Source organism: Notothenia rossii, assembly GCF_949606895.1.
Source record: "Notothenia rossii genome assembly, chromosome: 4".
In the NCBI taxonomy this organism is placed as follows: Eukaryota; Metazoa; Chordata; class Actinopteri; order Perciformes; family Nototheniidae; genus Notothenia; species Notothenia rossii.
In genome coordinates, this window is record NC_136902.1 from 76600039 (window position 1) to 76618668 (window position 18630).

Consider the following 18630-nt stretch of genomic DNA (forward strand, 5'->3'; position numbering starts at 1 on the left):
GTTTTAAACTTCCCTCTGGATGTCCCTGGTAGCCCTAACTACATGATCACCCACGTAGAGGACAAAGAGCAGGGGAAGAGACAGAAGGATGAAAGAGGAGGAAGAGGAGGAGCAGCAGCGAGGCTTCTGCCTGTAAACAGTCTCGCCACGCTGTGAGGTTGCGGTGCAGTTCGTGTGTTAATATAATTATGTGCAATAAAGTGGTGACTCTACAAAATGAACCCCTTTGTTGTTGTGACTTTAATCTTTCTTCAATAATGAACACAGATCTGCTGAGCATGGTCTCTTGCAAATTAAACAACAAAGCACACCTGAACATTGTTTAAGATAATGAAACACGCCCCAGAAACAACAGGCTCAAAGACAGACTTAAAAAACGCTTACAAAATATAAGTTATAAAAAACAACAGACAGCTCCATCCTTTTTCTGTTAATGACAGTTAAACGTAAAGTACAACCTTTTGTTTTACTTTCTTGCGAGTAAAGGCGGAACATGGAAACCACTCTCATGTCTGTATGGTAAAAGAAGCCGTTTGTGATCTAAGCTTAGCATAAAGAGTAGCTAGCCTGGCTCGGTCTAAGCCAATCAAAAACCTCCTGTTTGGAGGGGTTTTCAAACATGTCACTTTAGATAAACATCTTACATTTGCTTCTACTGTTGTGTGACACAGTTTTAGCAGTTTATCAAGAAGTAAATGAACATGGGGTTTAAAGCTCCTTTAAAATGACCTAATATAGTTTAGGATTGGATTTTATTTGGCAGGTTATAGAGCCATTTTCACATTCTTTTCACCAGGTGGGAGATATTGCTTCTTTCGGAAATTTCCCAAATCTTCAAATTTGTTTTTTTCCTACTCGACTGCTCATAATTTCAGATAGGCTAGCCGTTTCCTCATGTTATCAGTTTGTTTGCTAAGCTAAGCTAATTAGCTCCACTTTTATGTGCAGCACACAAACATGACAGTGGTATCAAACTTCGTATCCAACTCTATAAAATGTCAAATTATTTCTTTAACATTTAAAACAAAAGTCATGAAGAAAACAAACATTTTATCATGCATTGTCAAAGCTTTGTTCAGAGACGTATGGCTTGATGTCTGAGATACTTGTTATAAAATAATCATATCAGGAAACAAATCTCAGAGGCAGTTTATGAAGAAGTCAAAGTCATCCTGTTTAGTGCTCCATCAGTGAGTCAGCAGCACTGGAGCCGAGCAGGGTTTGCGGTTTCAGCAACTCCTGTGTTTGATTTCCAGATGTGCGCTCTCCAGATGCTATTCATTTTGCCTAACTTTATTTTAAGCAGATATCCTTGGCAGTCTGTTGTGTATTACCTCAGTTTTAATAAGGCAGACAGAGACAGAAATAAGAGAAAGGAAGAAATAGGTTTGACAGGCTAACACAAGATGAACCCAAAGGTTGCTCCAAAAATGTGTTTGACACTAAATAGTATATTTTCAGTCCAGCTCTCAGGAACTCAAAGCGCGGCCGGAGGGGTTTTGCAACATCAGCCAAGGAAAGTGATGTGTTTACTAGACGGTCTTTTATCTGAGGAAAGAGATATGCCAAAACCATCATAACATTTTATGAAATAACATTTTATTGTATGACATTTGAACAAGTGATACTGCTAAGGTTAAGTAGATTAGAAGATCATGCAGCAATAGGGTCAAAAAGGCTCAATAAAGCCTTTCATGTTGATGAAATGATCAACATCTCTCCGTTTTTACAGATGTAAAGATGCAATAATGGGACAATAAACTGTGATAATATAAGAAACATGGTATAAACAAAAACTCTGCGTTCCAGTCAAGAACAAATGGCCACATCCATCACAATTATACACATACGTACACAATTAGAATATACTCTTAAAGAGGAGTTCTTCTTTGTCTCTCCCCCGGTACTGGAGCCAGAAGAGGGGTTTGCTCCGGCTGAAGGCGCTTTGTCTTAATAGCTGAGAAAGACAGGGGGTCGGAAATGCGGCCGAACCCAGAACCTTCAGAGTTCTCTGTAAGACATGAAAGACAAAAAACATCCTGAAATGTATCTTCTTCAAAAACTTCCCAAAAGGAATAGTTTTACTATCTGGGTAAAAAGCTTATTTGTTTCCTGGTTCAATACTGGAAACAAGTGCCTGGATCTGTCAGAAGGTAATCAATCATTCTAGCAGAACCTCTCAAATCTCACTACGTTATATCTTGTGAGTTGGTCATAGTGCTTTGGTATTGCTACAAATAAAAATGGCCGTCGCTCTGACCCTCCTGTTACGCTGGGATACTCTCATTCTATTTCTATGGCTTAAGGCATATTTCACAGAGAAAGTGGTATCAATCTTCTCATCTATCTCCCCACCAGTAAATGGATAAGCATATTTCCACAAAATGGGGCCTGGAAAAACGTTTTCCTCCATCTGTTTTTCTCCTCACCATGAACGCCTATCATGTGCTCCAGGATCAGGACCCTCTCAGCCAGGATCTTCAGGGCCTCCCTGAGCTGTTGCATGGCCTCACCCTGAAAAAACAACATTGTGTTAAGTTAAGGAAAATGTTTTTGAAATTAGCTCAGAAGGGAAAGGAAATCATGTCCCTTACCTCCCTCAAACCCTCTCCTGGCTCTCCTTTTGGCCCTGGTGTTCCCTGGAAATAATTTGTAAAAGAACATTAATTAATTAAATTATTTATTGAATTCACAGGTTTAACAAATAAAGGTACAATCATAAAGGCATAGATGAGATATGTAGAGAGGGTGTGTGTTTGTTCAGAAACATTACAAGCTAAAAACACCTCACAATACTCACAAAAAACGAATCTAAACCTAACTACTAAATGTTCCCAAAAGAACGATTTCATCAGTCTTGATATATTTGCTTAAAAAGTGCTACCTTAAGCACTTTTTAAAAAACAACACAGATAAAGAGGTTTATACAGTGTTATCAATCTCATGTCATACCTGAGGACCTCTGCTAACCAAATTAATATACAACTTGTACATTTAAGATAACGTTTTTATCCATTAGTTTAGTTTAGTTTAGTTTATTTATTTTTTTCAAGCGTGTACAACCAAAGAAAATACAAATGAAACAAAAGATGATACAGACATGATACAGTACTATACAAATGAATGCAATAACAAAACGAAATATTTAATTAATAATTGAATAAACTGTAGTATCATTGTCTGATATCAATAAACAATAAAGCTTTTGCTAATTACACGTCCGAAAAGGGGTCGGAAGAAGTTTACACTTATTTAATCCGACCCCTTCTCCCTTTATTTTTTTTTTTTAACATCTTAATATATGTGAACATACAATATCAATGTATACTTAAACCTTGAATAATTTATATAATCGTTCATATAATATATACAGGCAAGTTAGGAGAATGGTCTCTATATATTTATATATATATATATATATACATATGTACATACACAAATTCATACAAACACAAATTCATAAATAGAATACAAAACAAGAATATAAACAGTTATGGTTTAGCAGTTTCATCCCTGTACCTTGTGAGAATTGTTTCTTTATACCTCTTTTTGAATAGTTTTATGTTTGGACATCCCTTTAGCTCCTCACTCAAATTGTTCCAGATCTTCACCCCACAAACAGAAACACAAAAACTTCTCTTTGTTGTACGCACCCTAACATTAGTGAATATAAATGAACCACGTAAATAATAATTCCCTTGTCTTTCATTGAACAATATCTGAATATTCCCAGGTAATTGAACGTTTTTTGCCTTAAACGTGATTTGTGCAATTTGGAATTCAACAAGATCTGACAGTTTTAATAATTTTAGCTCTAAGAATAATGGGTTTGTATGATCTCTATAGCCGACATTTTTAATAAGTCTTATTGCTCTTTTTTGTAGAATAAATAGGGATTGTGTTGTAGTTTTATAAAACACTTTGGTCGTAGGTGTAATATTCTATGTTGTATGTTTGTGTGTGCAATGCAACACAATAACCTTATACTTACAGGTCGGCCAAGCTCGCCTGACACTCCTGAAGGCCCCTGCAAAACATTAAGAAATTATTTTGGACACATGCTCACAGACACACATTTCAATATTGCGTTCTTTCCTCCCTCCCCCTCCCTCAGCTAATCCACCTCTTCACCAGATCTCAAATCTTTAATCACGCTACTAAAGAAAGAGGATCAGGTCTAAAGACAGAGGCCCAATAGAGAGAGAGAGAGAGAGAGAGAGAGAGAGAGAGAGAGAGAGAGAGAGAGAGAGAGAGAGAGAGAGAGAGAGAGAGAGAGAGAGAGAGAGAGGATTAGTCTTGGTCTTTGAAGAAAATGCTTGTTCACCTCTAATGTGTTAAAGACTGCCTGACAGCTAGCCTAGCCTAGGACCATTTAAAGCATATAGAACAAAATGCATTTTTATAGTTGATCAGAATCAAATATGTCCAGTCAGCGAGTTAATCCAATAACAGGGAGGACAGTCACAGCAGCCTCACCCTTATCCCTGGATCTCCTTTAGGTCCAGAATCCCCATGCCTTCCTTGGAGCCCTTCTTTTCCCTTATGTTAATGAAACAAAAACGGTGTGAATTAATGATGCCAGTCATATTTTGTACATATATTATTGATCAACACATTTGAGATACTCACATCTTGTCCCGGCAGGCCTGGTATCCCTGCAGGTCCTCTCAGTCCTGAAGGGCCTGTCGAGTCATTCACAAACACAAATGAGATGGATGAAGGTCGAAATGTTTATAGGCTATTTAATTATTTTGGAAAGTCAAACATCCATTCAGTTTAATTTCATTTAAAATATATTATTATTACATTGAAAAGAACATGTATGTTATTGGTGAGTGTCTTGTTCTTCTTCTGGTGCACCTCGTTTCTGTTTGAGGACTTTTAATTTGAACAGGACTTAAAAATGAAGCTTGGTGAGTTTAAGCCGAGCTCGACTTTTTAATTATGAACTAGCTCATGGCACAGTATATATATTCATAAATGATGTATACGCACAATATACATCCAACTTGGGCAGGAAACAGCTTATATTCATACCTGAGGGGCCGACAGGACCAGCTGGACCCTGAGGCCCGACTACGATCTGAGGAACAGGGAGAGTAGGATGGCCGGGGGTCTCTAAAAAAATTGAGATTAAAGCAAAAATTCAAGAATTAACTTTGTGGAAAACATAAGGCAGAAACCAGTAGATAACAAAAAATGACAAATAAAAACAGATAAAAAAGTATAAAACATTGTGACTTCAAGAAGTGAATTCACAGATTATCATTTAGAACATGTTTAGATGTAAATAAAGAACGTTAATAACTAATGACTACAAATGTTAATTCTATGTACCCACTACCCAGTAAACTGAAAATATCAGTAGATTGTTTGCCATAGAGGAGGTGGAGGAGGGTGTGAAGAGGAAACGCCGCACCCTGTATCTTTGAAGGATGTCGCTGGACAATACACACAGCACCTTTAATGTGCAGCTACCAAAACATACTTTTATTTTATCAAAGTAACTTTTCCTCTGCAGAAAACTGAATGAATCGGATGTCAAATTAAACTCTATTTCCTGGTTTTAAGTAGTTCAAATTAAACAAGATCTTTATCAATGCTTCATTGATCCACAGTGGTGACTCACCGGCTTCAACACAGCAGCCGGCCAACAATCTCCATTGTTGCCTGTTGCCTGTTGCTCTCACACTCAATAGTTGTGCTCCACACACGGACATGTTGGCATGACCTATGTTTTCATTCATTGGATCCAAACATTACTCATCTGCCAGCATCAGTGTACTATACATTTTGCCTTCTATTGGTGAGCAAAACTATCTCTGTCCTTTCCCTATGTCGCTTTGCACAAAAATGCTTCTTGGGTAATATGATCACATCTTAAGGTGCAGATGTAAATGAAAAAAAAAAATAAGGTCACACTAGGACCCGTGGCCATGTAAGGATGTAAGCATGTAGTGTGTAAGCATCTATTTATATGCTCTGCATGCACTCTCAACAGTTGAATTGCACATGTGTCAAAATACTTGAAAGAGTATCTGTTTCCTAGCTGTGACATAGTGTTTACCTGTGATGCATTCAAGGCACATTTTGTTTTCGATTAAGAAACACAAGCTAGATCTGAATATTCTACATCTTTCTCTTCTTCTGTTACAGACTTTGTTTGCAGGGTTTATTTACTTCGAGTCGGACAAGCATATCAATCAAATCATGGTTTGAATTCCTATTCCTTTCAAAATCTCTCTATATTCCTATACTTTTGGGGTCCCAAACCGCATGACCTCAGGGTATGGGATTCTTTTTCAGACAGAAAAAGTTAAGACATCAAGGTTCAGGAGTCAGACTTCAGAGTTTCATCAGCCGTCAACAACAGGATTAAATCCAGTGTGACAGGAACAGCTGTTAGATCCAAAAGAGGTCTGATTTAATGGAGCGGTAAATGCTTGAACATGATATATCTTCATTCAGGAAGAGGAAGTCATGCCTTGTTCTCAGCATGCAGTATGTTTTAAAGTGTGTTTGTAGGTAAAAAAAACAAAAACGTTTTCGACCACAGCGCACTTCCTCTCCACTTTAACATATGCTCAGAGTCAGTCTTCCCCTCGTGTTGAAACAGCGCCGTTACATTATGGCTTCAGTCCACAGAAAGGGTCTAGAAGGAGCAGATTTCCCTCTGGAACTAATTTTCTAATGTTACAGTCTCCTCCAGCCTGGCTGCCTCCCCGAGAAACTCCACATGAGTGGCAGACTATCTCCTCCCTCGTTCAGAGAAAGCCCAGATTTTGGCTCAGGGCCGCGGCCTGTTCCCCCAAACGCAGACTGTTGTGCTGACAGCTTACAAATTAGGCCTGATTTACAGCCAGTTGGCCCCCCTCAGCTTACATGGTCCCACAGACCCAGATCGACATAGTTTCAGACCCGCAGACACAGTTCTGGGCTCAGAAAGGCAGATGCAGCCAAAAGCCTAATCAGAGCCAGCAGTGCTTCATGAGGTAATGATTATAGCACAGACTTCTACTGCCTCCCTGTGGGGAAACCCTTTAATGTGAAATATATGAATATTATGAAGTGTAGTTGGATTTTAATACATGTTTAACACTCTGTATGTATATGTCTGAAATCCCATTTATTCCAGATATAAAATCGTCTGCAACAAAGATTTAGTGCTGGCTAAAAGCAAACCGTAGCTGTACCCATTTACAGCAAATGGTACTGTTAATAACCACAGTGTATTGGTGGATTGTCATACATGTATTTGTGTAATGTGTGGGTGATTGTTGTGTAGTGGCTTAAGATATAGAAAGTTGTATATTTCTAACTAAACTGTACAAGTAAAAACCCCATTTGGTACTAGAGTTAATAAGCATTAGCATTAGCAATGAACTCTGTGCAGTACATTAGTTTAATTCTCTGTATAAGTTAAATTGCCTCATCCCTATCAGATTAAAACAATAAAAAAATCAAGAGACGCTGTTTTAAATTGCATAAGAATAATAAAAATGGTGTTAAAATAATGTACTATTTAAATCTTCTTATTTTTTTTAAACCACCTGAGCTAATCTTGTGGTTTATGTGTGGCGAGTATTTGGTTCCATTGTTGGTGGCAGGGATAAAGGAAGCAACACACGGAAACAATCAAGCTAAATGTATGCCAGACCTGCATAGAAACAATACTCTCTCCATTACCAAGTCTCTCGCTGAAAGCTAAAGACACATATTGCTCACTTAAACACTTGGTAACAGCTCCAATATGCTCGGTGCTTCCACTTGTGCGCCTTTTGAATTATTTTTCCATATGTACAAATGCATCTGGCCTGGGTTCATGTTCTGCCTGACAGAATGATTGCATGGACAACAGTATAAGCATAATGTATGAGATATGTTAGAAACTGGTGAAGCATATGATTCATCAAAATGGACCTGTGGTTTTGGCATCAACTCAGACAAACCAAAAACTGAATGCTTGAATGGTTATACAATTGTTCTTGTGTCAGAATTGAACCATGTGTGTAAGATAGATATGTCATTTAAGGCCACCTGGAACAAATTAGCTCAGAGTTACTAGAAAAGAGTGATAATAATAATAATAAATTATATTTATATAGCGCTTTTCTCAAACTCAAAGACGCTTTACAGTCGGGGGGAGGGTAGACAAACAAGGACAGGCAAAAACAAACAAAAACAACAAAACAAAACAAATCAAAACAAAAAATTATAATAAATTAATCAAATTTATTATTATTATCATTATGCGCTGGATTAGGTCGCTCACCTTGATTTTCCACGTGAAAAACGTCACCACGCACTCGCACAGGAGTGGAGCTCGGCTCCGGAGGACCTGGGGGACCAGGAGGGCCGCGGAGACCGATAACGCCCGCCTGACCTCTGTCCCCTTTTGGTCCTGAACAGGAAATAAAAATCAATCAATCAATCAATCACTCAATCAATCAATCATGTTGAAGGGGACATATAATGTGTTACTTCAGGTTTATACTAGAAAATGTTTGAACATCATGATGTTAAAATAAACACTTTTCCTTGCTGATACTGTCTGTTTGAATATGCTTGTATTCACCTTCTTTAAGAAACGCTCCAATTTGGCTCTTGTTTCTTAAAGTCCCCCCTTGAGAAAAACCCTTAGTCTGCTCTGATTGGCATGCCAGAACAATATGCTGCACATCTGCAAAGGTAACCTCAATGAAACATAGGAAGAGGACCTTAATATGAATGGTTTGGTAAATCTCATGTTTTCTGATTGGGGCAGTTCACAAAAAAGCTGCACTAACAAATGGTGTTTCTCCTTATATGTCCCCATTTAAACACACTTTTTGTCAATTGTTTTAAATGAGCAGAAAAAAGTATAGTTATATTTTACCGATGGGTCCAGAGAGGCCTGCTCTGCCAGCCAGACCTGGGGGTCCTGCGAAACCTGGAGGCCCTGGTGGTCCGATAGGCCCCGGGAGTCCTCTACCTCCTGGTAGAGGAGAGAACAAGACATTTAGAGTCAAATTCAGTGTTAAAATGTAAACAGTTATGACTTAGAAGGTGCACTCCATACACTTTACACACAACATCAGTTTTACTTGTTAAGGGAGGAAGTGTTCAGGAGTAGTTAGTTATAATCTAAAGAATGTTGTTGATCCTCTTCAAAACAAGCCAGAAATCCAGTAAGGATGTAAATGTTGGACTTCTGGCCCCACAATATTATGCTCCATAATTTAAAATATGATTATTGGTTGTATGGTGCCATATGCACAGTATAATGGCAATTAACTCTTTCTTTAAATGTCTGATTATTGAAACTGCATTTACTGTTAACTCATTAAAATACAGACGTAAAGATGTCAACAGGATTGCTTTTTGGTTTGTATTTATGAGTTGTTTTTTGTGTGCCTTTCTTTAAAAGACATTTAAACATCTGTTCCAAATCTCAACAACACAGTCTTGTGATGCCTTGGCACCTGGTGGCAGGTGCGATGGAGGTCCGATGGGAGTGGGTTGGGGTCCGTCCACCTCGTTGTCCGTTGAGCCCTCTGGTGAACTGCTGACTGGCAGGGTTAAACGTTCCTCCTCTAACAGCTGGATCTGAAACAACAGCAGCACATTTCAGACACATCTGCACTCTGGTGTTTATAAGTAATAGGTTTACAGTCTTTTGTTTTCAAATATCATATAGGATGATGACAGCTCGTCTTTACCTTTGATTCAATGGCATTTATTCTGCTGTTCATGTTTGTGAAACTGGTACAGTTCAAACATTCTGTGAGAAAGAAATACACAAAAGTATGAGTTTAGTTATCAGGAATAAATGCTACTTCTTCTCCGTCCTATTCCGTCTTTTCTTTTCCTTCTGACTCTTTTCCTTTCTTGTCTCTTTCATGGCACCATCAGTAGTATCTATCTATCCCACACCGAGCAGTGCAAGCCAACATGTACGTTAATGATGTCCATCAAACCAGACTCATTAATTAATTATGAATTCCTCCATTAATCATGTCAAACACTCACAGAATAAATATTATCAGACCTCTCATGAAATTCTCTCTCTCTCTCAGGCCTGGTGCACACCTGCTTCTCTCCTGACTCTGCACGTTTTTCATCAGTCTACCCACTAACAGTGATGCCTGCACGCTCACACTCACACCCTCCCACGGGTACTTATACAATTAATGGTGTGTAGCACAGGGAAGCACAAACAAACAAACACAGACACAATATTTTCACAGCCATTTCCAAACGTCTGATTTATAGAATGTTTTTTAAGAAAGTATGTTCAATTAATATGTCTCATAACATTCTATTTGTCTATTGTCTGTGTTATCAAACAGACTGATATTTCTTGGTTAAAATCAATTAACACACATTAAAACACAGTTAAACAGGCGACACTGTCCTTCATCATGACAAACATTGACACTGTATTAGGATTGTTGCAAGTTAAATGTAAGATTGTTTAAAGACCATATGGGTTAAAAGTGAAGTGCCACAGGAAGGATAGCAAAGTCTGTAAGTATGATTCCTTGTTAGTTTAGGTTAGTTAAAGCATTAATTGAAAATAAGCAAACCAATGAATACTGTGAGATGTATTACTTTAAGAATCAGCATTAACACTTATCATTGCATATGCTATTTTTCTTGTATCTATTTTGCAGTTAGCACAGAAATATGTGTTGGACCTTGTTAAAATGCCTTTTTGCCTGTTTCTTTCCTTGTCATGTTCTCTTTTGGCCACTTTGGTGAACTTGCTCACAAATGATACCGTTCGAGCTACCACTAACCCACCGACACGCACACATTCCACGCTGTGCTGCAATTTTGGTTCGTTTACATGAGCTGTAATCCAAAATCCAAAACACAGAATAGCACATAATGTAAAAACCCAGTATTTGTTCTAAATATGAGCCTTCCTCTGGTCTATGGTTCATAAGAAGTCAGGAATGTCAGCTGTCAGTCCCACAGACGGGCACCACCCACATTGTGGTCATGGCAGGGATACCTGAGGGACAACTGGTTTTTATAGATAACAAACAACAAAAATGACCCAAACAGCTCTGGTTTGCCTAAATCAGCTTCACTGACCGCAGGACAGAGGGTACTAATGGCAGCTGCTGAGGTTTCTGCTTCACTGAAATAGCACAGGGTTAAAGTATTGTGCCATGTCTGTGTCTCTACATGAACATCCAGTCCAGTTGTGTATCTGTCTGCATGGGTGTGGTTTCTCAAAGCTTTAAAAGAAAAAAAATGTTTGACTCTCCCCCGGAGCACAGCCACAAACGGAAACAACAATCAACAGCTCGACCCGAAAACACATTCCTGAGGATTCATCAAACCAAACACATAGCTGTTCAACCGCTGAGGCCAAAATGACCCCACATGAGTTTGTTGTGTCTGACTGCGCTGAGGTTCCTTTAGAGAAGACATAACAGCACAACAGCAAAACTGAGGGCAATCATAGTCTATACAATGTGAGGTGAGTGATGAGTTGATGTGCCTTCATCTCCTCACAGTTATTCATCATCAGCCCAGAGGAAATCTCCACCCTGTGTAACAAACCCTCTCTGTTACAGTAGATCAATCTGTGATGTATAACAACAGTTTCTCTGTGATGACATACAGATTTTAGCCTAGCTAGCAGTTTATCTACTGGAAGAATCTACTTCTAATTATCAACTTTTGAATGGGTTGATATGCACTTTGGGAAAGACATTCATTGTTCCCAGATAATTAGTCCTGATGATTTTTGTGATCCCCTGACTTTTCCTTTGGTGCCACTAATAGGTTGACTTTGTTGTTCTCTGGTAATATTTTGACAACTATCTGTTGTGGACTGTTTTGACATTTGGAGAACATAACATGTTGCCCTGGGGATAAACCATTGACTTTGGTGATCCCCTACCTTTTCCTCTGATGCAAATATTTTGAAAGTGGGAAGCGGGGCTTTGAACTGTGAAGAAACATTACATTAGTTATCAACAGAAGATCACATAGAATAACCTAAATGTGTGGGATTAATTTAAAGAGATAAATTAAAGAACAGTAGTGAATTTAATGAATTTCAGTTTGTTTTACTTTCCCAGAGGCAGAAACTGATTACTTCCTTAGAATAGACCATGTTTTTATGTAATTCATGTAATCAGAAGTTATGCCAAACAGCATGTATCTTTGCTCAATCGTACAGTCCCTGTGATTAAATAACATATCATTATCCCATAGGCATCCAGGAGAGTGAGCAAAACTAAGAAAGTAAACTAAGGAGGGGCGAGTAGGTGACTTTCTCTAAGCTTTGCCTGAGAGGAGGAATAAATCTCCGCATTTGAAATCCCTGAGCAAGAACCACCATCAGATACATATCGAGTGAAACATCTTTACAATTGTTGGCATTTGTATTTCCCTTTTACCCATACTGAACAAGTCAACGTTACACAAGCTATTTACAGTAGGAGGAACAGGCCTGTTAACCTGTTGTCGTCATGACCACCGGAGTTCATGAAGATAACAGGATATGAGGTCATGACATCCAAGCTTGTTATGGTGGTTGGATGTCCTTTTCAGGATTGTTATGACAGTTTTGCATCTTATGTAACTCATACTAAATTACGTATGTCAGGTGGGCGGAAGCAACCTATACAGTTGCAAGAAAAAGTATGTGAACCCTTTGGAACTACCTGGATTTCTGCATAGATTGGTCATAAAATGTGTTCTGATCTTCATCTAAGTCACAACAATAGACAAACACAGTCTGCTTAAGCTAAAAACACACAAACAATTATATGTTTTTATGTTTTTATTCAACACACCATGTAAACATTCACAGTGCAGGGTGGAAAAAGTATGTGAACCCTTGGTTTTAATATTAATTACATGTATAATTACATTATACATGTAATTACATTACATTGCATTTAGCGTCATCTAAATGCAATGTAATGTAATGTAATGTAATGTAATGTAATAACTGGTTGACCCTCCTTTGGCAGCAATAACCTCAACCAAACGTTTCCTATAGCTGCATATCAGACCTGCACAACGGTCAGGAGGAATTTTGGACCATTCCTCTTTACAAAACTGTTTCAGTTCAGCAATAGTTTTGGGATGTCTGGTGTGAATCGCTCTCTTGAGGTCATGCCACAGCATCTCAATTGGGTTGAGGTCAGGCCTCTGACTGGGCCACTCCAGAAGGCGTATTTTCTTCTGTTGAAGCCATTCTGTTGTTGATTTACTTCTGTGCTTTGGGTCATTGTCCTGTTGCATCACCCATCTTCTGTTGAGCTTCAATTGGTGGACAGATGGCCTTAAGTTCTCCAGCAAAATGTCTTGATAAACTTGAGAATTCATTTTTCCGTCGATGATGGCAATCTGTCCAGGCCCTGAGGCAGCAAAGCAGCCCCAAGCCATGATGATCCCTCCACCATACTTCACAGTTGGGATGAGGTTTTGATGTTGGTGTGCTGTGCCTTTTTTTCTCCACACATAGAGTTGTGTGTTCCTTCCAAACAACTCAACTTTGGTTTCATCTGTCCACAGAATATTTGGCCAGTAGTGCTGTGGAACATCCAGGTGCTCTTTTGCAAACTTCAAACGTGCAGCAATGTTTTTTCTGGACAGCAGTGGCTTCCTCCATTTTATGACCAACTTATGCAGAAATCCAGGTAATTCCGAAGGGTTCACATACTTTTTCTTGCAACTGTATAAGTGTGACATTTTTATAATGGACAGGCTCTTGGTATTGTCGCTGTGTTGTTCTCTTTGTGACGCGGTAATAAAACTAAGACACACCGGGCTGCCCTTATCTGCCTTTTCGCTCATCATTTCTGCCACAACATGGTTTGCTTCCAAATCTGGTACTAAAGTTCATGTCCAACATTTGATGAATTGTAAGAACTTTGACTATCCCATAACTTCCATCCAAAACCTCACATCATGACTCTTTACCTTCTAAATATCAGAGATTTTGACCTGATGACTGTGCTCAATCAAGCTTTGTGGTGCAGTACTTTCACTGAAAACACTTCATGTCTGGTGGCTGCTATGCTGAAAATAAGAAAAGCTGCCTCCTCAATAATGTATTTTTGCTCCTTAGAAATGTAAGCGATGCTAATCCATGTCCACTCTCTACAGCTAATGAGTACATGTTTAATGTCATCATTTGTCCAAAGAGAGCCAGAGGTAAAACCATTCATAAAGTAATATGTCATAAATAGGGTTTCAAAATTCCGGGAATTTTCAAAGATGGAAACTTTCCATGGGAATAAACGGGAATTAACGGGAATAAACGGGAATTTATGGGAATAAACGGGAATTTATGGGAATAAACTGGGAATTTTCAAAATGGTTGGCTCTTCATAGGGAACTTAAATATAGTTGGGGAAAGTATATTTTAGCATAATCTTGACTAAAACAAACAGATGCCATTCAAGTACACTTGAATATCCATGCCATAGCACACTGCTTACTGCATGGTGCATGGCTATTGAGACCACACCCCCTATGGGCACTGTGCATTCCTCCATCCCATGCACAGATGAGTAATATTTAACTCAACATTCCTGTTTTCGTTCTTCAATTAAACAAATAATTGTTCGATAAAATAATTAAAACTTGTTCTGTTCTACTTTCTTTTTTTCTTTTTTTTTATCTGTTGAAATTTCATGTTTTTTGTTTAATTTGGCATCGAATATTTCCAAAATTCCCCAGCTTAACTTCCCATGGAAACTTTCCGCCCCTTTGCAACAAACACAGACCACAGGAAAACACTAGCACTGCATCAAACTACCATAAATGAGAAACAGAGCAAAACAACTAAGGTTTTTTTTCTTTTTTCTGAAGGTGGCAGGCAGGCTTTCCATCTTTGCAGTTGGAATTTAATTATGTCGGGTTAGAAAACCAAACTTCCGCTGTGCTCGAGCTGATGTTTAGAACGGGACCGCAGCTATAGAGTCTGTTTGGATCCATGATTACACCATGGCAACATAAGTCAGGCTTATTTTTCTTGGATTGTGCTCAGCTCATGGGAAAGATTCAGGATTGTGTTGTTTTTAGTGGGAAGCCAAATAAACAGAGAAAATTGAGAACTTTTACTGCTTCATAGAGAAGTGAGGGAAGGATTTGTGGGTTTGAGTTTCAACTCTTCAAGACAATTGAATTTGTCAATAAAAGGAGCACTTTTATATTAAAATGAAAGATTAGCCAATGCAAAAATTAGACAAGGAACATTATTAGGATGACCCAACACATGACCACAGACACATGATACATAAATCACTTAAAATGAAATTAACAAATATATCTGATTTCTGGGGTAATGCACCATGCAAAAGGATTAGATGTCCATAAATAACACGATGCGGAAGGAAAGATAATATTAGTCTCATGTGATAAGCTCAATTTTTAAGCCTGGCAATGAAAACTGAGAGACTAAAGCAAACCTCCAGGCGAAACACAAGAGTGTAAACAGGGTTGGAAACTTAAGATAAATCTTAATTTAAACATCAGAGGAACCAAAGCAAAGACGATATTTCATCCCAGCAAACTACAAAAACACAGACTTGTTTGATGAATCATCCTTTCCATTATAGTGTGATGGACATGACAGAACAGGATATTTTGGCAAGAGGGTAAGTAACTGAAGGCATCGTCTGTTGAGATAACTACATTTCCTACATTATTGACCTGGATATTGATCAAATAAATCATTTGAAATTTCACACACATGCACATTTCCATTGCCGCTCTGTATTTGTGTGTGTGTGTGTGTGTGTGTGTGTGTGCGCGCGTGTGTGCGTGTGTGTGTGTGTGTGTGTGTGTGTGTGTGTGTGTGTGTGTGTGTGTGTGTGTGTGTGTGTGTGTGTGTGTGTGTGTGTGTGTGTGTGTGTGTGTGTGTGTGTGTGTAGACCACAGTCGGCCTCCAAGAACTGGCTCTGTCCCAGGAGCCTGTTGTGTGTCGGCCCCAGCCAGCAAGTGGTCAGATTTTGCTGGCATGGAGAACAACTGGCAAGGAACACACACACACACACACACACACACACACACACACACACACACACACACACACACACACACACACACACACACACACACACACACACACACACACACACACACACACACACACACACACACACACACACACACACACACAATCAGACACAAAAACAAACAAACACACACAGGCACACACAGGCACACACAGGCACACATACACATATGGACATGCACATACACACAAACTCCTACAGTAGCAAATTATCTTACTCACTAAATCACACACCCACTTTGGTGGCTGGTGCAGGATGGTAAACTGAGCTTCTTTCTTTAAGCTGTCTGGTCCACAGTGGGACCAATTTTGCATTTTTCACCATGATGCCGGCTGACAAGCAGGCCACACACCATCTCTTTAAATTAAAGGTTTGCAACATTTTGCAAGCAAGAAGCACTTGGGAATTATGCCATTCCCAAGTGCTATGCCATTATTTCACGCAGAGCAAAAAACAGTCGATTTCAGAATAATGGACTACAAAACCACAATGACGTGTCGTTAATAATCTCACATTCCTCCTCAAAAAATGCTGCTAAAGAACAGGCGTAGTCAGGAAACAATGATTAACTGAATCCCTTCCAATCTGAGAACACACCTAATTTCTCTGTCATTCCCTCATGTTACCAGCATTCATTCACTCGTCCCATTACGCTGATCTTGTGGTTAGACACACTTGCTACACATCAGTCATGGTCAGAGATGTGGGGCCCTGCTGGATCACAGACATTCAGTCATCGACATGAGATGATGTTGTGTGAACTGAAGAGAGATGATCGCACAGTGATCGGCTGACATAAGCGTAACATGTTTGAGGTTTATATGCAGTGGTGTCTTATAAAATGTAAAAAGGGAAGATAATGAAGACTTGGTTAACGGATAGAAGAAGAGCAGCGGAATATTGCTGCTTACAAGTTATATTTGGAATATCGGAGATACAAGATAATTTTACGAGGTTGGAGCATACAGAGACTATTGAAGTTGTGGAGACATTTGAAGCAAGCAAGACTTTATGCTTGGTTATTAGTAATGTTCTGATTTGCTTAAGAGTTTTTTTTAGTGCTTGATGGTCTTTTATTTAAAAATACATATCTATTTTGAATTTTAATATTTTACCAACATTTACAATAGGATGAATCCCAATGACTTGTGTGATCCACTGACTTAACTATTGTCCCATGAAATTGCAGGGATATTAACCTCAGGGTGAATCACGTGATTCCTACTTTTCCTCTAGCGATATCATCAGGCTCAAATGTCTCTTCTTTTTTGGTTTATGGTGTATGGGATCACATTATCCAAAACATCGCACTGGCCAGTGGCGTAATGGCCAAGCTGTAGAAAAACGTAAATGTTTATTTTGTTATCTATGGTTACCCGCATATTAACACTGCCATCAGGCTCAATGCCATGTTGCCTCCAGGTAAGAGGGCTAGAATGGCTGTAGTCTCGTGCTGTTTGTATTTTGTGCACAGCTTAGCACTAGTGTTGATAAAAGAAGCCACCACAATCAATAGTGGTTTGTTTCTTCACTTCTCTTGCCTGTCTCGACAACTGACAGCAAAAATCTACTTGCACCAACCTTCATGGACACATGTGGCTATCATTGACCTCAGGAGCTTTTTAAGGAACTATACCTGCTTAGCTCAGCATAAACAGATGTGTGGAGTTGCAGACAGATATACAGAGGGACCTAACGATAAGCTGATGACAGAAATGAGAAACCACAGAAGCAGAATGAACAGAGCGTCATCCATCAGGCAGATCAGCTCCCAGCAGGTCAGAGGGTACTGTTTGACCTTTATTTCAGCAGAACTATAGGGCTGTAACAGAGACATCAGTCATCCTCACTCCACAGAGGTTACATTCTGAAGGAGCACATGTGGGATACAGCTCTGTTTTTATCACTTTACTCCAAGGAAACAAGAGCAGTAGATCTAAAGGACATAGGAAGTAAGATAAGTGGAAAGCGGTAAGGAGCATAAAAGATAAAGAGCTCCACAGTGGCGAGAAAAAGCAAGGTCAAAAGAGCAAAGGCCTGCCACGTGATGAAATGGAAAAATGGAAGAATACTTTGAAATATGAATATAGCTGGTGTTCTAGATTATCTCTTCAACAAAGGGTTTTAATACACTTCCTCCTCATGCAGCTGCAGAGGGGAAACAGGGACTTTATCAGCTTCATAGCTCTAGCATTAACACATTTGCACATAATGAACTTTCACCTTTTCACTTCTTTCATGAAATTCATCATTAACTTCACTAAATTAAAATCCTTTGCCGTCGCACCCTGCATTAAACTGTGTTAAATTTATTTTCCTGAGCTTTTGTACAAGAGCAAAGGTTGCTGCTTCCATCAGGGGAGGTCCCAGCGCTTATTGTTTGGAGATGAGTCTCCCTCACACCCATATGTTTCCCACAATCCCTCCTGTGAATATGATCATGTGTGCAGATGGGTGATGCTGTGACAGAGCAGGGAGAAAGGGGCAGGGGCCAACAGCAGGGACAATCATGAACACATTTCTCCAATGAGTTCCATGCCGTGATGTGTTAGCACAACTCTGCTGAAAGCTAAATGTAAATCTTGAGATGCACTGT

The 18630-nt window shown here is 39.1% G+C and overlaps 1 protein-coding gene across 1 annotated transcript in view; it reads right to left on the reverse strand.

Annotated features, from left to right (window-relative positions):
- Window positions 1-222: 222 nt before the first annotated feature.
- The window catches only part of col26a1 (collagen, type XXVI, alpha 1), a 32322-nt gene continuing 13914 nt past the window's right edge, over window positions 223-18630 (reverse strand). Inside the window, exons 4-14 of the mRNA XM_079675083.1 lie at window positions 9699-9760; window positions 9462-9585; window positions 8876-8974; window positions 8273-8401; window positions 5038-5118; window positions 4630-4682; window positions 4477-4539; window positions 3992-4027; window positions 2595-2639; window positions 2430-2514; window positions 223-2011 (exon numbers count right to left, since the gene is read on the reverse strand). Coding sequence (XP_079531209.1) covers window positions 1872-2011; window positions 2430-2514; window positions 2595-2639; window positions 3992-4027; window positions 4477-4539; window positions 4630-4682; window positions 5038-5118; window positions 8273-8401; window positions 8876-8974; window positions 9462-9585; window positions 9699-9760 — 917 coding nt within the window. The 3' untranslated portion in view covers window positions 223-1871. The remainder of the gene's footprint in view (window positions 2012-2429; window positions 2515-2594; window positions 2640-3991; window positions 4028-4476; window positions 4540-4629; window positions 4683-5037; window positions 5119-8272; window positions 8402-8875; window positions 8975-9461; window positions 9586-9698; window positions 9761-18630) is intronic.